The 25,085-nt window shown below is 39.9% G+C and overlaps 1 protein-coding gene across 3 annotated transcripts; it reads left to right on the top strand.

Annotated features, from left to right (window-relative positions):
• The first annotated feature begins 482 nt into the window (after nucleotides 1–482).
• On the top strand, nucleotides 483–25,085 carry LOC139473458 (ankyrin-3-like). Of its 3 annotated transcripts, none has more exons than XM_071256042.1 (5): nucleotides 483–531; nucleotides 16,683–16,828; nucleotides 18,084–18,254; nucleotides 18,457–18,573; nucleotides 18,858–25,085. In XM_071256042.1, the coding sequence occupies exons 1-5, from the start codon at nucleotides 524–526 to the stop codon at nucleotides 22,946–22,948; spliced, it is 4,533 nt and encodes a 1,510-aa protein (XP_071112143.1). In that variant the 5' UTR covers nucleotides 483–523; the 3' UTR covers nucleotides 22,949–25,085. The 3 variants fall into 3 exon arrangements, with proteins under 3 accessions (XP_071112143.1, XP_071112146.1, XP_071112145.1); XM_071256045.1 differs by having other exon boundaries at nucleotides 486–599; XM_071256044.1 differs by having other exon boundaries at nucleotides 486–771.

Here is a 25,085-nt window from a genome sequence, read left to right as displayed (position 1 = left end):
GTTAACGCATATTTATACGTTTTGCGTCTTACCTTATCATGGGGAAGAAACAAGAGGTCAGCCTGATGAACTTCATTCGTTGTAAAAATATCAAACTTCTTCCTCGGTATATAACGCGGTGCCGGTAAGTATATTTGCCACATCGCTTGTTTCTTTAACCAATCCTTGGCCACATCTTTAGATACCTTAGCCGCGGTGGCTAATTTTTTTATTGCTCATATACCTTTCCAATATCCTCGTGGGCTATAGTAAATTTTATTCATTATCAATTAATATTGATATTTCTTTTAAAATGACTAATGACGATCGTTGAATCGCATGATCATTTGTACATAAAAAAATTCCCCTTCTAGTGGTGGTATAGGTATATAAATCCGGCTCCAGTGGAGTTGCGGCAAAACCCCCATTACCTATACTACTACGTTCCTACTTTCGATATCGCGTGCATTCCCGGGGAATCTGAGTCATCAAGCCCAGCGACCAAAAGGAGAACAGTTCACCACTGAAAACATTACCATTGACGATGCTGATGTAAGAATACCCGATCTCAGCAGTGGGTCTGGAAGGTTGTTCACTGTTGTCTGACAACGAGGAGAATGGTAGACTAGCTGATATTGTTTCTGTCCTTGACATTGTTTTAGTACATGAAATTAAGTGGAACGCCCTTCGAGCCGAGATAAACACAGGCTCAAAGTGTGGCGGTCGAGAAAACTCGTTAGTCCGCGGACTATACATGTATTGAGCGGAAACACGGATTTCCTTGCGATTCAGGTAAGAGAGTCAACATGTATACACAGGGGTATAACTTATACAATGATTTGCTAATCCGGACGAATTCACTGGGACCTCAGCGCCCTGACAACGGAGGAATCACTGTGACAACTCGGCTTGCACACTTAAGTACTCATGGAAATGAAAAAAAAATGTTTTGCTGGATTTAATAATAGACACAAAGCATTACGTAGATCTAAATACAAAATGACAAATCAACTGGAAAAGTACTAGTCTGGATTTACTAGTTTTATCTCAGTGCACAATACAAAATGTACTTTACAGGAGGTAATTTGTAGGCACTTTCAACATTCAAAAATAAAACTAAGTCCAAATTGACATGGCAGGAACAGGCTATAGACATTATGCAAATTAGCCTGGAAAAAAAGTTATCAAAACAACAATAATAAAAATAACAGCTATGTTTATGTACATAATAATAATAATAAAATGTAAGTTGTTGTTTGAGATGGGAATATGTTACTTTTACGTTCTGATATTTTGACGATGATTCACTATCCCACAATGCCACTCACAAATCACTAACCACTGACAAATCCCGGGATTTTTTATAGAAATAACCGGGGATCAAGAGACTTACACAGGCTTTTCCCAAAGCATTGACAACATTTTTTTAGTTATTAATGGACTTATTCAAATATATTCTACTTGTTCACATGTTACATTATTTGTCTAGCTAGTATCTATCACGCTGCCCATTCATATAATTCATGTTCCATCTCGTATGGTATCAACACAATCCCAGGGGTGTTTACTTCCTATATTTTGCTGATCTACTGCAAACTAAGAACACAAAAGAAAACAATAGTCCTGACATACTCTCCACTACAGCCATATTATGAATAGGTTGTTGGTGAGGGTTTACTTCAAAAAAACATTGTTCATTATTACAGTTGTTATAATATATACATAAAACTATTGATTTTGTCATATACAATCATATAGCTGTATATTACAATTAGGAAAAGAATTAATATAATTTGATGTCTTTAAATTGATCATCCAGATCAATACGTGCTCAATTCAGAAAAACCGACATTAAGATATGAATATGGTGTTTTTTCTTCCAAGTGGCTGCTTGTTCATTTTACTTGTTGTAGACTTGCTGAAGTCTTATATTGAGATTTATCATAGTTGGGGGATGAAAGGCACATATATGTTGATAATGAAAAGCATAAGAAGAGCCACGCATAACAAGAGCCACAGAAGTAGTTACAACTAACCAAATTAAGCACCACAACATACAAACAAGTTCTTAATTAAGTAAAAATTATTCAAAACAATTCGCATCGATATAGTCACAAATGACGGATATGGGAAAACATATAGCTCCCCTTTTATGCATGGGGTTGTCTATGCAAACATCCCTAGGGAAATAGCCTGAAAACTTTGTGGCACATCTGGGAGACTCGCATTTTTCACATCGAAATACCTTAAAATACGGATTTGAAATAATATTTTCTAATTCTTTAACCATTTAGGCATAAAATGACTTAAAGACCGTGAACGGTGGAATTAGCTTCAACTGGCAGGCACACTGCCCCTGTCAGGACTTTCATCTGATAAGGTCTCTTACATGTTGACTGTCTAACAAATGACGATGCTGATACTCTCATATGTACCAGATGTTCCACAGTCAAAACACAAATGTTCAGGATGTCCAATCAGGTCAACTAGGCAAAGTCTTCACACGTTTATTTGGTTATTATCTGCTGATACAATAATAATAATGATAATAATAATAATAATAATAATAATAATAATTGTCCTTGATAAATCCAGTGAAATCATTTATATCATTGAATTTTCTGTCCTTTTGACACTAATGTGCTTGACTTGGTTGATGCACGTCATCGATCTCAATGGCATGGATCGATGCTCATGGTGTCAATCACTGGATTGTCGGGTCCAGACTCGGTTATTTTACAAACCGCCGTCATATAGCTGTAATATTGCTGAGTGCGGTGTTAAACTACAAACAAACATAATCTTATATGTTGAACATTACAGGTATTATTCCTTGGGAATATATGTCGTCCTTTTCCCACTTATGTCCAAGGTATGGTTGCCCTTCCATGTTAGGGTATAAACTTCTTGTCTTCATCAAGACACAGAGTGGCATTATCTCTCTTCTGTGGGATACTGCCCATTCTCTTCCACCAACATTCATTTTCTTTGCAACATATCGCTCATCATTTCAGCCTCCCTTGTTGGCTAACCCACCAGTACCCTGTGTATAGTTTTTCCATACATGAAAGTTGATTTTTAATCTCGAATTTCGAGTTATGAAAGATGTTTATTTATGTTTATGTATATTTATCACAACAGAAGTGGTATGAGTAGCAAATCTAGTGTGGAAGTAGTTATTTGCATTGACAAATGCATATTGTCGGAATCCTAGATGCGGAATCCTTGAGACACTGTTCATTATAATGCTGACATACCAATATTAATTTACTCAGACTATTGTATCCTTATTGCCACAGACGTCAAGCTGGGATAACAAACAATTTTATTTTATTGTAGAGGTAGTACTTTTTCTTTGAAGAATGTTCATTGTAGTTTTGCTGAATATTTCCAGTAACTGTTCATAATAATGCTGACTTGCAAATATTTATATTTATGTATGATTATTCCCAGAGAACATGAACTGTACAACCAACATATATTGTGTAGAAATAGGTGTTTGCTTTCAGCAGTGGTAATTAATATTACTGTTTTCATGCTGAATACCTTGGCACAATTGATCATTCGTATAAAAAACCCACTCTGAACAGCAAACATTGTCTGTTGGTGATTGACTACATGATACTGACTCGGTGACATAATGACATGCATATAGTGTTTATAGTGTATAAAGTGTATTGTGAGTTTTTCCTTGTTTTCCATACCAAAGTGGCAAGTAGACAAGAGATATAGATTTTCACAAGTCTCTAAGGCAACAATCAATCTTTTAAATAATAATTTCTAGATTATATAAATAATAATAAGTTGTCCTATAAAAGACTTGCATCCTCATACTGACCGATTATCTAGACTTGCCTATTATAAGGATAGAACAACTTTACACCCATGGACTTATCATTCAATACAAGGAGCAAGGCTAACAGCAGACAGTAGGGTAGACTAACATTTAGTCTCTGAAATCTTATATAACACAATATCCTTCTTGACTCTAAAAATAAAATAAAAATTCCCTATACTGTGGAATAGAGCTAGCTGTAGCTGGCTAACTTGCTTTTGTATGTGTTTCCAGATATTTTTTTTTTTTCATAAAATAAATATATTCCACAGTCATGGTGCAGGACTAACAGTGGGGAGATGCTTGAGATTGGGAGACAGGCAGCAGAAGCAAGCTCCCACTGTGTATAAACAAAGAGGTCATTCCAGCCATCATAGTCCCCTCGCCCTTATCAGTAGATTCCAAATCTCATGTCCGCCTGTCACTTAAATTTTGATAAACTATTAGCAACAACTTGAAGCAAATTCCACCGTTCTCGGTCTTTAAAAGTGGTCCTCTATACACCCCCTGGGAAACTATATAGCTTCCCTCTGAGAAGGGGTTGTCTATGCAAACGTTCCTATGGAAAAAGCCTGAAAACATAGTGGCACATCTGGGAGCCTCGCATTTTTCGCATCGAAATACCTTAAAATACGGATTTGAATAATATCATCTCCTTCCTTAACCATTTAGGCATAGAATAACGTAAAACTAGTTGCTCGATACCACCCCTGGGAAACTACCAAGCGTCTCTCTAACAAGGGGGTTGGCTGTGCAAACGTCCTTATGGAAATAGCCTGAAAACTCAGTGGCACATCTTGGATACGTGGTGGACAGATGCGGGGTACGATCTTCCCTGACGACTGCCAAAAAGCATTGTCAGGTGACGGTGTGCAGCGGTTTCATGAGTGAAGTGAAGTTGTGCAGCGGTGCACAAGCGAAGTGGCGGTGTGAAGCGGTTGCACAGATTCCCTCCTAAGTGGTACATGGTCAGTGCCGACACGGTAAATACGCAAGGCCAAGTCAGTGCAAACTAGTGAGAGTTGACTATGCAGCGGTTGCACGAGAACTTCCACTGTGAGGGAGATTAAAGTCGTTGGGAGGAACGGTGCAGACGTTTGCACATCCGGAACAGTGCACATCCGGAACGGGGCAGACGATAGCACATCCACGGACCACTCCGGGCTTACAATGGAGGGGTGTTGGGAGAGACGAGCCGACGGTTACACCTGGACCCAGTGGTGGAGTGACGTGCCAGGAAGTGATAGACAGAACTAACAATTGTGACATTTTAACATTTTGTTTGGTGCCAAGTTTCATTGGACCGGGCCTGGTTAGGTAAGCAATATTTTGATGCATTGTGTTGAATACATATTGTAAAAGAACAAGATCCTTGAACATAATCAGGCCACTAACACAAGACTCAAACAATAACGGTACAACTGTCGATCAACGGTGTCGGTGTGTGTCAGCTTTATTTTCTATGCCACACACAAGTTGTAAGGTCGTTCCATATGACCTAGTGAGCCTAGCACTACCACTCCGGTAGCATACCAGTCTCATGGTGCCAGTACACACGGCTTGTCGAGGTAATTGAGAAATAATTGCTCCTAACAACCTTGAAGAAAACATTTCTCAATGAAATTCCCTGCACTCAATCACTGGGCTAAAAAGTGCCAATGACCTTATTGACATAAAACAACAAATGTTGAGCCCTTTACTTACTTCTTACAAGTGGTCAGACATCCAACGGCTCAAATTTGTCGAAACAAGGATGATTTTATCAGGGATCTTGTTCTTGGAAATGCATCTCAGAATGTAAAAATATTTGTGATTTCTAGACGATATTCTACACTTGCTAAAGTTATTTAGAACACAGCTTACGCTGCCGGGTCCCCTCAGTTTGAGTCAAAAGTAATCATGCAATGCACTTACTGAGTGAACAGGTGGACAAGCCCACTAATTCACGACAATCTTCACTCCAACCAGTAAATGTTGTTAATTTGAGCCAGTACCTTCGTGCCCAAACACCACAAGACACACACACCTACCTAGAGCCCTAGAGACACATACACAGTCAACATTTTACTGTCCTCAGAATAACAGTCATAATCCAGGGAAAAACACAATGGCAGTGGTGGCCGTTTCACCCAACAGGGAAATTTTACAAATAGAGCAGGAAGTTCCCACCGTCCCGCGGGCGACAATACACGTGTGAAGGAGGTGGTATGCTACACTCCAATGCAGGGTTTCACAAGTTACACACAGCACACTTTGTGGAAACAAATGCAATTGATATTGATGGCTTCATTATTTGACAGGATGTAGTGAAATAATTTGTTTTCATGGCTGTGAATATGTACCTTTACATTTTGTGTGGATAATTGCCCAAAGAGTATATTTCTTTCTTGAGCGTGTTGGGTACAGTGAAGTAGGTAGAGGCTAAACATGTAAAGCTTAGCCTCTGATGTAGTGGGGTTGGTGGCTTTGTATGTCTTACAAGTTCAATATTTAATTTTATGGTTACCTAATCTTAGTTTAGAAATATAAATGTTTCGAAAGTTGTAAAAATTACATCAATATCAGTACATCAGACCTTTTACCACTCCACTGCTTTTGAACTCGTCTATAGATCACAAAAACCTGGCCCTTCCCCAATAGTAGACGCCCAAAGGAGAAACCATGGCATGTGCTCAGGAATTCTTCTCTACCATGCTACTTGTACTTCTACGAATCATTGTACACTGGTTAAATTGTCCAGGTTATTCACGGTATCAAGAATACATGGAAGGTAACATTTGACAAACTGTCATTGGTGGGATCGATAAAGTGATGATCCCCGACAGGTCTGAAGGTTACTCCCGAAAGTATTCAGTTAGCAAACTAGCGTGTTGTATTATCGAATTGTATGTAATTGTTAGTCCAAGAGCATTGTACTATGAAACCGGACTTCCGGGATTATATCAATGTATGTATTGGAATGTATCTCATATATATTATATGTGTTAGGTTGCGGTCAACCAAATCCACTTGTTGCAAGACTAATAATAGGAATAATAATCCATATTATCTCGTATATTTACTAAACGTTCAGAACAATGCCCGGATCTCTGCATCACACCATCTTAGATTGTGGGGACACACTCTTCGCCAGAACGGGGGTCGTATTGTAGGCATGAAAGTGTAATACTTATTTAGATAATTAAAGGGAAGTTAAATCAATAAGTCATAGAAATAAGAGGGAATGTATACCAGGTATTATAACAAGAATTGGCACTATCTTAGAGTGTGGGGACACACTCTTCGTCAGAACGGGGGTCGTATTGTAGGCATGAAATAATGTTAACTAGCAACTCATTAAGACATCTACAGTAACTATATAAGTAGGCAATATGAGGGGCTAAAACAGTAAGATATAGGTATAACACATGGGAAGATATATTGAGGACAGGCGATGTAGGAGTTGAAGAGCACAGGAAACATACTGGGCCACTAATAACCAGGGGTGACAATAGTGGGTCGAGGGTCGGAGTACCAGAGCAAAACAATAAAAGTAACATAGCAAGGGAATGTGCAGGTTGCCAGAGACAAAATAGATTGGGAGAGGAAACGTAGAGGAAATTGCCCTCGGGTTCATATATGGTTTGGGGGGGAATAGTCCAGATTCCGGGGGTTGAGGTGGTCACATTACCACAAGTCAAAAAGGACCTTGAGGTTAGACAAGAGTGGATGAGAAGGATCTAGTGTAGGGGGGAAAGGTGGTTGACAATGATACATGGAAAAATGAGTGGAACTGTGACGTAGGTACCGATTTAAAAAGGGACAAAAGCCCCCAGATCGAGAGCGGCGGCTAGAGAGCAGCTGCGGAGACTACATCAGGACTGGTGCTCCGCTCTCGGCCAAAAAGCCTCGAGATCGGGAGAGCGGCTGGGGAGACGACATCTGGTCTGGTACTCCGTTCTCGGCTTGTTGTCACGATCTTTCGAACCAGAAACCAAACTTTAGCACCAGCATTTCGACTGAGACTGAAGCTTTGTGGCCGAAGTCTCATAATTAAGTGACAAATAGAGTGGGTTGACCGGCAACACAAAGTGGGAATAAAAGCTGTTAAACGAAGATCACTCTTTGTGCTTGTTGGAGGAACTACGGTAATAGGTCCAAGGCCCTCGGGTACTGACATTGTACCTCTCGCTCATCCCAGACAGTCAGCACCAAAGAAAGAAGGGATTACCGTAGTTCAGGTGTAGAGGTACTCCAATTGCAACTTTTAATTAACAGCAATTACCCTCCATTAACATCGTTAAAATTACCTTGGATATTAGCATGTAGTGAAGTCTGATGGTGTTATCAATATTTTTAGTTGCATTTTGGAAGCCCCGAGTAAAAACGCAACATCAAATAACGAATCGCCGAAACGCACCATTTCAATGAATATGTAGGTATCATGCACCCATTTATCGCGAAATCGAAAATGCACGAACTGTCAGGAACTGTAGTGGGTATAAAACTGTGGCCGATTCTTGGACCTACCACTCCTTGGTCAACAATACCACGCCTAACTCAATTTCAGAGAAACCAGGCTATCGGACGTTTGGAAGCTGGAGAGTCTGTCCAAGATGTTGCCCGTCATTTCAACGTTAACATAACCACAATTTACCGTCTCCTGCATCTATACAATGCTACACAGACCACAGATGACCTCCCGCGGAGCGGTCGTCCTAGGGTCACCACACCTCGACAAGATCGGCAGGTTACCCGTCAACACCAGCGACATCCGTTCCTAACTGCAAGTGAAAGTGCTCGACAGACCAGAGGAAAACATAATCGACACATTAGCCGGGACACTGTGATCCGACGTCTCCGTTCCTACAACCTCAGATGTCACCGCCCAGCACGTCGTCCTGTTCTCCAACCACGGCATTGACAATATATCGGTATATCAACCAAGTGATCGGAACCCACGTTGTTCCACTTTTTTGCACAACATCAACTACACATTTTCCAGCAGTACAACGCTCGTCCCCATGTTGCCAGAGATGGCCTTTCTGCAACAACACAACATCTGCGTTCTACCGTGGCCAGCCCTCAGCCCTGATCTGAACCCCATCGAACATTTGTGGGATGAGGTTCAAAGGCGTCTGCAGAATGTGCGCCCAGTTCCTACAACTCCCGATGAACTACGCACAGCTGCTCTGGATGTGTGCAGGAGGATCCTTAGGGCCTTCACAAATCGTCTGATCCACTCAATGTACAGGAGATGTGTGGAAGTGATCACTGCCAATGGTGGTCACACCAGGTATTGACTGACATTTTGGGTATTGACCCGAAACTGTGTAATCCCTTAACATTTGAAAAAAAACTGCCTTTTAATCCATTCAATTGTCTTCACCCAAATTTTTGTCAATCTTGCCCTATTAATATTTCTTGTCTTTACTGTTGAAAATAAATCTGCCTTTTAATCCATTAAATTGTCTTCAGCCAAATTTTTATCAATCTTTCCCTATTAGTATTTCTTGTCTTTACTGTTGAAAATAAATAACATGTATACTGCATACTCGACTTGCGTTTCTTTTGCGTGTGAGTATACTACACGCTACTACAGTATCATTCCATATTCTCCAACATACTACACGCTACTACAATATCATTCCAGTTTCTCCAACATACTACAATACCATTCCATATTCTCTAACATACTGCATTACCATTCCATATTCTCCAACATACTGCATGCTACTACAATATCATTCCATATTCTCCTACATACTACAATACCATTCCATATTCTCCTACATACTACAATATCATTCCATATTCTCCTACATACTACAATACCATTCCATATTCTCCTATATACTACAATGCCATCCCATATTCTCCTACATACCACAATAACATTCTATATTGTCCAACATGCTGCACGCTACTACAATATTCCATATTCTCCAACATACTACAATGCAATCCCATATTCTCCTACATACTACAATATCATTCCATATTCTCCTACATACTACAATAACATTCTATATTGTTCAACATGCTGCACGCTACTACAATATTCCATATTCTCCAACATACTACAATGCAATCCCATATTCTCCTACATACTACAATACCATTCCATATTCTCCAACATACTGCACGCAACTACAATATCATTCCATATTCTCCAACATACTACGATACCATTCCATATTCTCCTACATACCACAATACCATTCCATATTCTCCTACATACTACAGTACCATCCCATATTCTCCTACATACCACAATACCATTCCATAATCTCCAACATACTGCGCGCTACTATAATATCATTCAATTTTCTCCAGCATACTGCGCGCTACTACAATACCATTCCATATTCTCCTACATACTACAATACCATTCCATATTCTCCTACATACTACAGTACCATTCCATATTCTCCTACATACTGCAATACCATTCCATATTCTCCTACATACTACAATACCATTCCATATTCTCCTACATACTACAATACCATTCCATATTCTCCAACATACTGCACGCTACTACAATATCATTCCATATTCTCCTACATACTGCAATACCATTCCATATTCTCCAACATACTGCACGCTACTACAATATCATTCCATATTCTCCTACATACTACAATAACATTCCATATTCTCCAACATACTGCACGCTACTACAATATCATTCCATATTCTCCTAGATACAACAATACCATTCCATATTCTCCAACATACTGTACGCAACTACAATATCATTCCATATTCTCCAACATACTACGATACCATTCCATATTCTCCTACATACCACAATACCATTCCATATTCTCCTACATACTACAGTACCATCCCATATTCTCCTACATACCACAATACCATTCCATAATCTCCAACATACTGCGCGCTACTATAATATCATTCAATTTTCTCCAGCATACTGCGCGCTACTACAATACCATTCCATATTCTCCTACATACTTCAATACCATTCCATATTCTCCTACATACTACAATACCATTCCATATTCTCCTACATTGTACAATACCATTCCATATTCTCCAACACACTGCACGCTACTACAATATCATTCCATATTCTCCTACATACTGCAATACCATTCCATATTCTCCAACATACTGCACGCTACTACAATATCATTCCATATTCTACTACATACTACAATAACATTCCATATTCTCCAACATACTGTACGCTACTACAATATCATTCCATATTCTCCTACATACTACAATACCATTCCATATTCTCCCAACATACTGCACGCTACTACAATATCATTCCATATTCTCCTAGATACTACAATACCATTCCATATTCTCCCAACATACTGCACGCTACTATAATATTATTCCATATTCTCCAATATACTACAATACCGTTCCATATTCTCCAACATATTACAATACCGCCTTACCTGCTGTATCGGTAACCATATTAAGAGCTTCGTCCACTTCGATGCCACGGTCGTTGGGTAGAAGTGTTCCGATGTCAATATACTCACCTTGCTATACTTTTTCGATTTCAATATACTCACCTCGCTATACTTTTTCCTTTGTTTGTGTTTGACATGTGCATCAATAACCTCGGAGTTGAAGATGAGGGATTCCCCCGACAGACGATTTTCATTGGTTGACGTGTTCGGCATTGACATGTCACTGGGAGCCTCGTTCTGAAAAGACCGGTTAACCCCACAAGGCCCACACGCATTGAGAGAATGCGCGGGTCCCAATTACCCCAAAAGCGCCCAAATTTGTTGCAGCTGCTGCACTACTGACGCGTTTTGATGGGAGTTTGTTTGGGAGTGGTCACGGTGGAAACCAAAATGCCAGACAGTATAGACACGCAATTATTTGTAATGGAATATTCAAACTCATCATCCACTGTAGCATCATGCATGATGGGGATCCCGCTAACCACCCTTGGGGATGCTTGTTTGGCCCCTCTGACCAAACGATGGTTGATGGCAGCTCTTCTTTTCACAGGCATTGCTATTATCGGTTTAAGTCATCATGCATGTCTGAGACAAAGATATGAATCAGGGGGTTCCATAAGATACCACAAACTGTGTGTTTGGTGGACATACTTTACTTGCTAGGCAAGATGGCGGTACACCAAAAGTTGTGACGTCATACACATGACGTTATGCAAATGACGTCATACATAAATTATGCTAGTAGTGAGACTACTTGTCACATCTCCCTTTCAATAAACAAATTAAAGTTTGCATGGAATGTAGGGAGTATTGATTGATGACTAGAGTCATAAGTTAAAGTCAAAATATTTGGCACACATGTGCCTTGTATATCAGATTTCTTGTATGTCACTGTTGTTTACTTTGACTTGCTCGAGTCTTCATGTTAAGCACAGTGGGGAATATTATGAACACCTTCGCGTCTCTGGTGACTGTCCAACATAACAATGTCGAGTTCAACACTAACTTCAAACTGAGAAACATTAACTTTAACTGAGAATGGACAACAAAAGTAAGACTGAAAGTCGGTTAGTTAACCCACTTAAATCACGTTTAACACTTTAACTTCATACGTCCTATTCTGTGTAGCCCTTGAGATATTCTGGTTTGCGTATCTCTCTACCTGACCGTGTTGTAACACGCTGCTGGGGTTCATGGGTTTGGTAGCCATATTCTGGCTGTGACTTCGCAGGTGTGTGTGCAGGACTGTGATGCAGGCCTCTGGAAGGTATGTATACACTTATCGTCTCAGGTGAGCTGATGTCTGTCGGCTTTGGAGATTTCCTTGTAACCTGGAGTGTTCCTTGACTTGGTGATTCAGAAGTTTTTGTGAGATGTCTGCGATTTCGTCTCAGGGTCTGGTTGTCCTCTGTAATGACCTCATAGGAACGGGGTCCTTCTGCTTTCTGCCACAGTTTGTCGCCAATTGTTTTGGGTGAGATTCTCACACTATCACCTCTCTGAAGAAAAGGAAGCTGTTTCATACTCTGGTTGTAGTATTGAGCAATCTCATTAAAATCATATCTTAGTTCTCGCTATCGCTACACAAAGATCTGAGGACATCCCATTACGTGTCACGTCAGAATGACCTTTTGCGAAGTAATCTACAGTGATGAGATAGTTGTTGCCATCTAGAACCAATGCCATCTGCTCCTGACTGTGACAACATGGGTTCCTCAGCTTGTTCCCTACACTTTGACCTCGGTAGATAATGCCATCTTGTACAGTAAACTCATCTCAACAGTTGAAGTATGGTCTTGCAGCGTCAGGAACACCTTTCAACTGATCCGGCCAGCCCTTCCAAATGATGTCATACACTTGTTGTAGGTCAGCGTCCGACCTTCACTTTCTCCTGTATCTCTTCCATTCTTGGTTTAGCAATTGGGACGTAGTCTATCAAGTTGATGAATTCCTGGTCCATTCCTGTGTCTGCAACTTCAGGCAGTGGTGCTGTGCTTAATTTGCCCACTAACTGCATCTATTTCCAGGCCTGTAGGCGAGCTGTATTTCGTAGCGCTGCAGTCTTAGCAACATTCTCTGCAGACGCTTGGGTGCACTGTGTAGTCTCAGGTGGCTTCTGGTCATATTGAACGTCAACTGATCCTCTGTACATGTATTGGTGGAACTTTTCCAGCCCATATACAACTGCCAACAACCCCTTCTCGATTTGGGCATACCTGGTCTCGGGGTCTCTCAATGCCCTACTGGCATAGGCCACAAGTTGACCATCTTGGAGAAGAGCTGCGCCCAAACCTGACATACAGGCCTCTTAATATCATTGATGGCGTCATGATGAATTTGTTCCCAATGCCACTCAATATCCTTCAGAGTCAGCTTCCTTAGCGGTTCACAGGCACTGCTTAGATGTGGCAGGAACTTGCTAGTTCCAAATCCAAAGAAGCGAAGTAAACCTTGTACATCTGTCGGTTGCGGCATATCGAGAACAGCTTTGGTCTTTCCTGGATCAGACTCTTGGCCATTGGATGTAAGATGATGTCCGATGAAGGTAACTTCCTGTACTTATCTTGTTGGAGTTGATCCACAGGTTGCGAGCTCTGCAGCGTTCCATGAGCGCTCTGAAGTTTGCATCATGATCTACAGATGCTTCTTCAATGGAGTCTCCTTCGCTACAGATGAGAATATCATCCGCAACTCCTCATACACCCTTGAGCCCTTCTATGACCTGATGTTGCCGTCTCTGGATTTCCTCTGGAGTGGGGGATATACCAAATGGCATAAATAACCAACGAAAACATCCAAACGGGGTGTTGAACGTTGTGAGGTATGAACTGCTGTCTTCCATAGCCACTGCTGTCTTCCATAGCCATATGCCAAAACCCATTCTTTGCGTCCACAGCGCTAAACACTAGCTTTGCCAAAGTCCTGTAGGATATCCTCAATAGTTGGTACTGGGTAGTGACTGCGGAGAATTGCCTGACAAAAGTCTTTTGGATTGATGCAAATCCTAAGTTTATTGGGTTTCTCCATGATGACAATACATGTACTAAATACCCAAGGTGTTGGTTCAGTGACAGGAGCGAGTATTTTAAGAGTCACAAGACGCTCTAGTTCAGCCTTTAGTTTCCGCTGTAGTGCTAGTGGCACTTTCCTCGGAGGGTGAACGACTGATGCCACTGAGTTGTTGAGTTGGATCTTGTCTGCTCCTTCAAACTGTCCTGTTCCCGTGAAGACAGCTTTGAATTCCTCTTTTACTCCATTCAATGTTAGATTCTGAGGAATATTAATTGAGTGCATGGATGCTGTCATTACTGTATCAACCATAGTAATGTGTTCCTGATCCACTCTTATCAACTTCATACTCATAGACACATGACTGCCTAATATTGGCGTAGCACTAGGTCACTGAGATCAATAAAGTCTACCTTGTACTTTCTCCCATCCTTGGGGTTGACTACTTTTACAGGGCATTTGCCTAAAGGCTTGATGACTTGTCGTACATCCTCAACAACTGGGATGTCTGCTGTAATTCTGTAGTAGGAGGTAGAAGAGAACATTGTATCAGGTTGCAGGTGGCTCCCGTGTCAACTTGAAATGAGACTGGTTTACCTGCAATGTTCATGGATGCGAATATTTGTCTGGGATATTCAGATTCCTCTTGCATCTGAAGCCCATCTATCACTGGCTCTGTGAGAATGAGTGAGTTGATGGTGAAATATTCATCCAAGTCTTCGTCATCCTGGATGTCATTTACACGTTGTCTAGAGTGGCGAGGTGATTGCATTGTGCGACACATGGCTGGACTGTGGTTCTTCTGCTTACATCTGCAGCACGTTTTTCCAAATGAAGGGCAGACATTTCGGTTTCTCGCATGTTCACGCCCACAGAATCTGTGTTGCTACTTATATTTGGTTTCACTGGAATGGCCTGTTGACTGTGCAGTCTATACTTCCTTTTCTGTGAGTGATGCCCTCCGGCATGTCCACGGTTCCAATTCTTTGGTTTGTTTGACCAGTTCCTTTCCTCAACTGTGTGAAGTGTTTGCACAGGGACCAAGGTTCTTAATTGTTCCTCAGAAATTCCTAATGCTCTACATAAGCGTACACACTTCTCCAGATACAAACCATCCTCTCTCAAGATTCGTTCACGAAGTTGCTTTTCTGTAACTCCACAGAGAACTCGGTCTCTAACCAGTGATTCACTCATGTGGTAGCTAGGATTTTCAGGTCAGTTATGTATACATCATAGCTCTCACTTGTGTCCTTATTCCTGGTAAAGATTTCTGGTACCTCTCCGCAGTTTCTGATTTATTTGGATCACAAAGACATCAAAAACATGCTGTAATGTTCTTTCACCCTCTTCCAAGGTAAAGGTTTCATGCACTTGCGGCCCGATCAGATATTGAAAGTACTTTATTTTCGATTCTGCAGACTTGCCTTCCGTAGAAAGATCTAGGTACAGCTCTGTCTCTTCTCTCCACTTCTTCCATCTGTGTTGAAGATTAGGGGAGTGAAAATCCAACTGATTTGGAAGTTTGAGATGTATGGGTCCTCTCACAACACTCACGTGGTTGCCACCATTTTCTATGATCTATTGCGCCTCCTCATCCCCCATGACGATTCAATGCTGTTTGAACACGGACGTACGACTCTCCTCACTGTAATACCTGATGAATGACGTCCGCTTAAACTTCTGACACGATGTTTAAGTCTTCATGACTGTCTGAGACAAAGACATGAATCAGGGGGTTCCATAAGATACCACAAACTGGAATACTTTAATTACTAGGCAAGATACACAAATGCTGCTAGTAGTGAGACTACTTGTCACATTATCCCAGATCCCCGTGAAAAGGTTGTGCGACGAGTGTGACTAAAATGATATGTTTGAAGGAAGAAGAGAAAAAGCGGAAAGCGATAATGCAATGTAAGACGCAATGAACAGCTGTTCATTTGACTTCTGTTTATGTAAGGTTAATATCGTGTTAGTTTTTGTTCTTTGTCATGTAAATATTCATACACACCATTTAGATATTTGTCGTTTTACCTTGATTTGTTGGGTTCACTGTTTTCTGATTTTGGGTACAGGTAATGATTCAAACATGCTCCTAATCTACTCTTTTATTAACTGACATACGATCAGTGAAGATCCGAGGTAGAATAGGTCTTCAGCAACCGATGCTTGCCGAAAATAGCAACTTTGCTTGTCGTAAGAGGCAACTAACGGGATCTGGTGGTCAGGCCCGCTGTCTTGGTTGATGCAGGTCATGAATCCAAATTGCGTGGATTGATACTTATGATGTCAATCACTGGATTGTCTAGTCCAGACTCGATTTTTTACAGACTGCCGTCATATAGCTTGAATACTGCTGAGTGCGGCGTTAAACAACAAACAAACGAACAAACAAACATTAACTGAGATACTCCATATTTCAGATTCTTTGGAAGTGTGGAAATTTCAAACGAATGGTTTCATGCAGATAAAAGCCATATGTACAACACTTCTATTACGATGGAAACCAATGCCACCACTACACGAGATGTTTCTACGGAGCCAAACAGAGAGCAGGACACAGATGAAGGTACCAATGACACGGTTGATTCATTCATTTTCCATAGTCTTTAAGCCAGCGTATGGTATTGTCCATCCTTATGTTCATTTTTGTTGACTTCCCTGAAAGTAGGATTAAACCAGAACCTAAGCTTCTCCTTCTCATACCACAGGTACCGTCTCAACAAGCTAAACCTGTAGCATCACAAGTTTTACTCCTTTTTCTCAGCATCCGTAGAACCACAAAGGCTATAATTTGTATGAATGAATGTAACCAAAAGAGATCGACCATTTGAATTTCTGGGGGGATTTTGGATTCATCTTTTTTTTTTCCTTTAAACCAACCCACACACTGACTCTAAATTCTGCTCACAAGATTTTGATCCTATCTAAAACATGGTCACCACTACGACCATATTAAATGTATCATTTAGCCCATTGCTCAACCATTTCTGAATGTATCATTATGAAAATTCCATATGCAGTAAGAATGACCTGTGCAGAATGTTTTCATGACTTTAAACCCTCAAATACCTCCGGGTTTGTTTTTTTCAAGTTTTACTGTTTGTTTGACACCTCATATGAAACGTCTGGGTCAATGAAGCTGAATTTTGTATATATGATTCCAGGAATGGTAATATCCTTATAATTGTCTACATAGTTCCAAACGGCTTATAGATATGCCCCCCACCCACACGGCGGACACTAAAAGTACCATTTGCTGAGCCGATTTTGCATTTATGTGTATGAAATTTGATTTATGTTAATTATGTGGAATGATCGGTAGTAAGACGTGTATTCCTGTGTATTCATAATGGTGATCTTAATTTCAACCTTTGACCTTTATGAACCACAGTGGCTGCCACTATTGCCATGCTATTCATGATGGACTTGTAATTTTGTCTGTCTGCATAGCCAGTTATGCATGTATCATTGTGTAATTGATTTAAGTTCTTTATTCTTTATGTGGATTTGGTAAAATTTATGCGGTTTTATGGTGTGACATGTATAAAAAATAAAATGAAGGGTACTTTACAAATGTGTCCTCAATATGTGTGAAGAAAATATCAAATCTATGTGCTGGCGTATTAATGCATATTGAGAGGTTGTCCTTGTTGACATTTCAAGTGTACACTTCCATGAAACTATTTGACTGTATTACATATGTCAATGATGAGCATATGAGAGAGAATTGTTGACTTTCACAATTATTAATCAGGTATACGTAGTTGCTTGAAAACATTTATCAATGATTAAATATAGTAATCATTTCACTTGTATTCTAGGTAAGGACTTTCAGCAATTAAATATTGATGCGCTGAATGGAGCATCATCCTCTCTCAGTGACAAAACGACAGACAACAGTGGGAATGGCAACCCTATACCCGGAACCATGATGGCCTCTTCTCCAGATATATGTCAGGAAGCTATTGCACTTGCAACGAAAACTGATCAAGGTATTACATCCACACAGGTTACAGTTGATACCTATACGGACAAAGTTAAACTGGCTGCACTATAATACAACCATATATTTACGTAAATTCATTTGTTTAACAGATGTAAGAAAAAAGTAACTGACATTGACTTTTTCAAGCCCCAATTGCTACGTCGTCTGCAAATTGCACCTTCTGTTTCATGATAATGTTTATGTTTCAGAGATGGTGTTACTTCGGCCGACTAACATCACTAACTGCCCAGGAGCAATATTTGGGAACGTTCAGCAAAATACTCACTACCATGCTCCGCCACCTTCGCCAATAGAAACAATGATAGGTGAGGTTGACAAATAGAAGGTCTCCACAAAACAGAAATAATGAATATAGCTTCCTCTACATCGCTCTTCAACCAATTTGCGCCACTGAGGACTAAACCTTTAGATGGAATATAGTCACTGAATAGATTCATTAATACTATTATTACAAAAGGTGATCACGACAGACGTATAATTTTTTGCTCCTTGAAGGTGTATACGACTTCCAATGAAAACGGAAAAGATAGTAAGACAACGTAATACCTCAATATGTTATTTAAGTGATTTTGTTGTTCTGTCTTTGCAGAGAGAACTAAACAAAGCATCTTTCTAGACTTTGATGAACGCGCACATTTTGTGACAAGGCCTTCAAAGAGAGCTCTGGAAATAATCAAGGTGAAAGGAAAGGTTGCAGTGACTGCTAAATCAAAACAGGGAAAAACAACAATGGTCAAGTATATTGCAAAGAAACTTACAGGTGACAAGAAGTTCACACCTGTGGAGGTGATCAGCCCTGACCAGTGGATGGAACTCCCCCAAGACAAACACTTCCTCGTCATAGTTGATGATGTATTTGGTAGAAATATTGACAACTTCCAATCACAGTGGATTCCGGTGCTAAGGCAGATCAACAATGAAGTCGAAGGTGGTAAGATCATTCTTATCATGACATGTGACAATCTTATTGCAAAGAAACTTGGAAAACTATTTGACAGATCATGCATTATTGACCTCCAAACACATGAATTTAAACTAAGAAGGTTTGAAAAGGTAGAGATTTTGGACAGGCTTCTTAGGAAACATGGAATGATTCTACCGAAAGTTGCCATGTTTGATGCATGTGATGAAGGCCCCCCAGATGATTTCCTTGAATGTTGTGAATTCTTCAATAAAAATCTTAGTTTAGACTTTTTCAGGGACCCATATGAAATAGTAACACCAAAGATTACTGAACTGTTTGAATCACACAAAGGCATCTATTGTGCAATGGTTATAGATGCATTACGTTTGTGTAATGGAATGACAGATTACAAGAATCTCAAATATGAGATAGAAACTTTGTGCTGTGTTGACAAAGCCTCTCTTGGTGAAAGTCCATTTGAAACTGGCGATTTTTCTAAGCACAAAACTTATTACAAATGTGCTTTTCTGTCAATGAAAAATCTTGATCTTTCATGCATGGTGAGAATTTGCCCTTTCGATATTCTGGCTGAACATACTACAACAAAATTGGCACAAGAATCACACAGGAAACTTCATTTACCATTTGAAGTGCATCAACTACTGACATCTAGAATCATAAAGAACTTTAGAGTTAGCGTGTCACAAACACTCAGTCATGATTGTTTCTCAGATAGAAGGTTCCTGGATTCTGTCGATCCTGACTTATATGGCATGATGGCAGAAAATGCCACTGAAGTGATGGATTTGGCTGTACAATACCAGCATACAGAACTTATTGAGACACTTAAGGATGTGACACTCTCTGAAGATTCTAAACACGAGCTTTTGCACAAGGCTTTTGACACAATGAACACAGACATAATTGCTCTCCTGTTAGATGATTCTGGTGAACAGATATGCCAGATTTGCGTTCATAGGATTTGCAGCTCATTGGGCAAGGCGACACCTGATTCATTACCCAGGTCATATTTCAGGTTATTATCAAGCTTCTCCTTTGGCGACCTGAAGCCATGCATTAGAAACTTGGTAATAAGCGGGTACACAGACATTATCAAAGATTTGCTGCTTCAGCAAACTCCTGATTACCATGTCATAAGAAACTTGGTGTTATTTTGCTCATGCAAATATGGCATGGAAGACATATACCTCTCAATCAAAGAAATGGATGTTGCACTTCCTAACCTGGATGCCCTTTTGTCACATGCAGCAGAAGGAGGAAATATTAACATTGTCAGAGATCTTTTATCAATGGGAGCGAACCCCAACAACAATAGCCATGGGACATATAAACCTGTTCATCTAGCATGCAGATTCAACCATACACCTGTGATTGAAGAACTTCTACTAAAAGGAGGGGACATCATGGGCTTGTCAACATCGAAAGAGACAGTTCTCCATGTCGCCAGCAGTGTCAAATTGGGGAGCAAACCAGATACTCTCCGATGGCTATTAAGAGAACATTTGGAAATGCTTAGTCTTGAAGCTGGAACTGATGATGGATGGACTGCATTACATTATGCTTCATCAGCCGGAAACATGGATTCTGTCAAGTGTTTGTTGAGATATAAAGCAAATGTATCGAGTTGTGACAATGCTGGAAACACGCCACTCCATTGTCATGTCAATGGTGAAAATCCAAGTACAGGGGTCTGCGAACTGCTGGTCAGTGCTTGCTCTGATCCAAAATATAAGAATGCAAAGGGAGAAACACCATTACAGTTGATTACCAAACGAATGGTTCCACAGAGATGCAGTGTTTTACAGTGTCTCTCAAAAGAATCAACGCAAGTGAATTCAAAAGATGAGAAAGGTAATTCTATAATCCACTGCCTCCTTGGCAAGGATTGTGGGGCTGAAGAAGTTGAAGTACTGATCGATGCTGGTGCTGATATCAACCTTCCTGATATGAATGGGGATACACCATTCCATTTGCTTGCTATGAAGAGATTTCATCATATCATTACGGCCATGATAGATAAAGGTGCCATATTTGCTAAGAATCGAAGTCAACAGACCCCTTTGCACAAAGCGGTTTCTGTTCCACAAAACAAGGAAACTGTAGAAAAATTGGTGAAAGCCTTTCCAGTATGTGTACTTGATATCAATGGAAACACTCCAATTCACATTGTTTGTGAGGAATGCCCAAAGAATGGAGATGAGTACCTTGAACTTATGCATAACCCTAATGCATGGAAAGCAAGGAATGAACAGGACCTTACACCACTGCATCTTGCTGCAGCATCTGATGGAGATGCCTCACCAGCAATTGTTGGAATGCTCTTACGTCACCGAGCAGATGTCTCTGCATGCGATAGAAATGGAAATACCCCCTTACATATGTCAGGTTTCCTCAGTGGAAAACATTCTGCATTAATCATCCAGATGCTCATTGACAAGGGGGGTACATTTGGTTTGAATAAACATGGCAACAGCCCCCTACACATGGCATGCCTATCGAAAGGAGAGAGCAAAGAACTAGTAGCCTTCGTCTTGATAGATAATGGGTCTAGGATGAATGCACCAAACACAAACGGAAGAACACCAATCGAGATAGCTATATCTCGTAATGAAACAGAAATAGCTGAAACTCTTATGAACGTCTTGATTAGACAGGTATGTACATCAAACAGTTACAAGGCAGTTGATGTTACTCGACTCTGGAAATACATGCAAACTGCCAATTATAGCAATACATACAGGCTTCTACACAATGTTTGTGAAATCCCTGCAGTCCATACAAGTAAATTGATACGAAACCTTGTGGAAGCTGGCTGCAGTGTGAATGCAAAAGATGATACTGGCAGATCACCATTACATGTCGCATGTTCGTGTGCCAGAAAATACACAGCAGACATAGTAGAGGAGCTTGTGAGTCTTGGAGCAAAGATTCACGACAAAGATGTCAACGGGAGAAATGCTCTTCATTTAGCATGTATGTCACAAGATGAAAGGGCGATCAGGACTCTTCAGTTTCTTATTGATAGGGATGTAGGATTAAACGAACCTGACAGAGATGGTGACACACCTCTTCACAAGGCAGTGACCACAGGGAATCATTGCTACAATGCTGTAATGATGCTCATCAATGCGGGGGCATGCACGGATGCGCAAAACTGGTTTCAGCAAACCCCATGTGATTTGATCCCACACTCAAATGCAAAAGTATGTCGGCTCTTATTTGGTAATAAATTGTGGCAGAAATGTAATGGTGATAAGAAACTTCAGGAACAAACAGTGAGAAGTTTGATGGAACGAGGCGCATCAGTGAATTACAAACTCCAAAATGGCAAGACTTTGTTACACAAGCTCGCTGAGGAAGGAGGAAAACATGCTCTGGAGAACACCAATCTGCTCTTGTCTTTGGATGCTAACCCGCACACAAAATTTGAGAGCCTGACACCATATGATACTGCAACATTCAATGGACATTATGAACTGTTAAAAGTGCTTGAGGAAAGTATGAAAACTACTAAACCAAGTCAAAGAGAAAAAGAAAGCATGGAAGAGTTTGAAGACATCCTTGTACATATGGAGGACGTTTATGAGGGCTCTGCAACAGCCATGAAGAAAGCTGCAGATCATGTTGAACCAGGAAATGAAATGCTTTCTGACATTATGCAGGGCACTGCTCAAACCCTACAATTAGGTACGAAGATGTTGAAAGGTTTTAGCAAAGGTCTAGATTTTGTCAAGCATCTTGGGGATGACTTGTAAAATCTTTTTCCACCAACCAAATTGTTTGCTTATGAATAGAGGACTACCAGGTATAGGAAAGTGTCTGTTGACCAGAGACTGGAACTGTTTTCATTACTGTTTTCATGCAGGCTGTTAAGAAGTCACCTATAGTCACAAATTGTTGTCAAGAACTTTCTGGCTCAGCTTCAAACAAAGCTAGATAACCACGAGACTGCCGGGCATATTTTTATTAAATGTCTGAATCTTTGGAGTCCAACTTTCTTCATTGCCAAGTTTAATGTGATAATGGATCGTTCTCTCTGCTGGGAAATACCTACTGAACCAATAATATGGCCTCAATCTTACACCGGCTGGTCATCACTATGTCGTGGATTCTCTGAATCATTTCTGGTGCTGCTGAAATAACAGGACTTCAAAGACTGGAGTCGAATTCAGGGCTCTCCCTGCCACGTTGATCTTCTCTTTAAAGTGACTTTGGAAAGGTCATCCTTCCCTTACTTAGAACTCATATCTTCATGGATGGCTTTTTTGTGTTTTCGAGACATTCCTCAAGTTTGTCCACTTTCCAAATATCACACAACCTTGCTCATTTTACTAACTTGTCACAGCGAAACATTTTGTTCAATCAGCTATAGTTTTTTGTGCGGATACATATACCTCTATGACATCATATGTAATGTCCACAACAAGAGATTTCACTATTATGCAATTTGAGGCTCAGAACGAATCAGTCTTTTTTTCATACTGTCCTCTCAACATTAAAATTTAATGTTAGTTGATTTCAGTTCCCAAGTTTTCTAACTACAAAGTTCTACTTGTTTTTTGAAACTTTGAGTACACGTTGATGTCACATGTTTATATTGATGCGGTTTGTGATCTGTTTTTTGTCAAAATGTTTACTTTACTTAGTCAATAATAAGTGTTATATATCTTAATCTTTCATAAAAGAACAAACATGTGAGTTAGTTTGCTTACTTGATTTAACATCTGTTTTACTTTATTATAAAGTAAGACATGAATATTAAATATTAAAGTTACTATTACGTGAATTTTAGTCCAAACACAGCTTCTTTATCATCGATGTTGAGAAATAATGTTTGCTTGTTTAACACCACACTCAGCACTATTCCAGTTTTCAGCTACATGACGGCGACCTGTTACTAATCGAATTCGGAACAGACTAACCCGTGATTGATATTATGAGTAACACCCCACACTGTCGGGTACGATAACACACGAAACGAACAAATCACGTACACTGACCACTAGAGCTATGTATACTTACCATCCTGCAACAAGCAGTGGTTGATGGGACCTATTGTAACCGGAAACATCTATTTATTTACCAGTCTAGATTATCCGCCCAAACAAATTAAAATGTGACGTAAAGGGTAAAGGGCAAAATGACGGTGAAAATAATATGAATGGACCATTGAAAATCAGTGATGACACCAGGTGTTCGCGAAAAGGGTAAGCATGTCCTGCCCTACCGGTAGTAAAGAAAGCAAACAAAAAGCATAAAATGACGACACAGACACTAACGACAATTTTGCTGTTACAGAAATCAGACATGAACTTTTTTGCAAGAGTAAAAAATATGCATTCAGCAAATAACTTTGTGAACCTTTAAAATATTCAATCAAAGATACACCATAAACAAACAAGTAAACACCAGAATGAACATACATAGGTCTTTTGCACTTGCAATATACGTATTCAAAAATCGTTTGTAAGCTACCATGAGGCCTATTGTACAATGTATGTATAACACACGTACAAAGTATCAGTATCATTTGTCTTTGCTTGAAAACATTATCTATACACAGAATTAAATTGAACTAAAAAATATTTTTTCGTCGTTTGTGGCACAAAAATTAACAATTTGGAAAAAATATTATCATAGCGTGGTATATATTTCAACCTTAAATGCACATACAAACAGATAAACAAAATATGATATTCATCTTCAAGACATTCGCCACAATGTTAAGAAAGAAGCATCAACTGGATATTTTGTTCTTTGGAATGTCTCTATTTTAAAATTTTCATATCATTGTAACCTGATCTGAACTTTGCCAAACCTGTACGAAAAGATAGATTCTTAATGCAATTTAGATATAATTCCGGTTTGAGAGAGGTTTTGATGTTATAATAT

Source organism: Haliotis cracherodii, unplaced genomic scaffold, assembly GCF_022045235.1.
Source record: "Haliotis cracherodii isolate W230 unplaced genomic scaffold, xgHalCrac1.p SCAF_29, whole genome shotgun sequence".
In the NCBI taxonomy this organism is placed as follows: domain Eukaryota; kingdom Metazoa; phylum Mollusca; class Gastropoda; order Lepetellida; family Haliotidae; genus Haliotis; species Haliotis cracherodii.
Note: the sequence above shows the minus strand (reverse complement) of the source record. Positions and strands in the feature narration are given on the sequence as shown.

Bases quoted from the DNA above. Each gene is read 5' to 3' on its own strand.
- LOC139473458 (XM_071256042.1), top strand. The intron at 16,829-18,083 runs GTACCAATGACA...CTTGTATTCTAG, and splicing joins AGAGCAGGACACAGATGAAG to GTAAGGACTTTCAGCAATTA. The intron at 18,255-18,456 runs GTATTACATCCA...TTTATGTTTCAG, and splicing joins TGCAACGAAAACTGATCAAG to AGATGGTGTTACTTCGGCCG.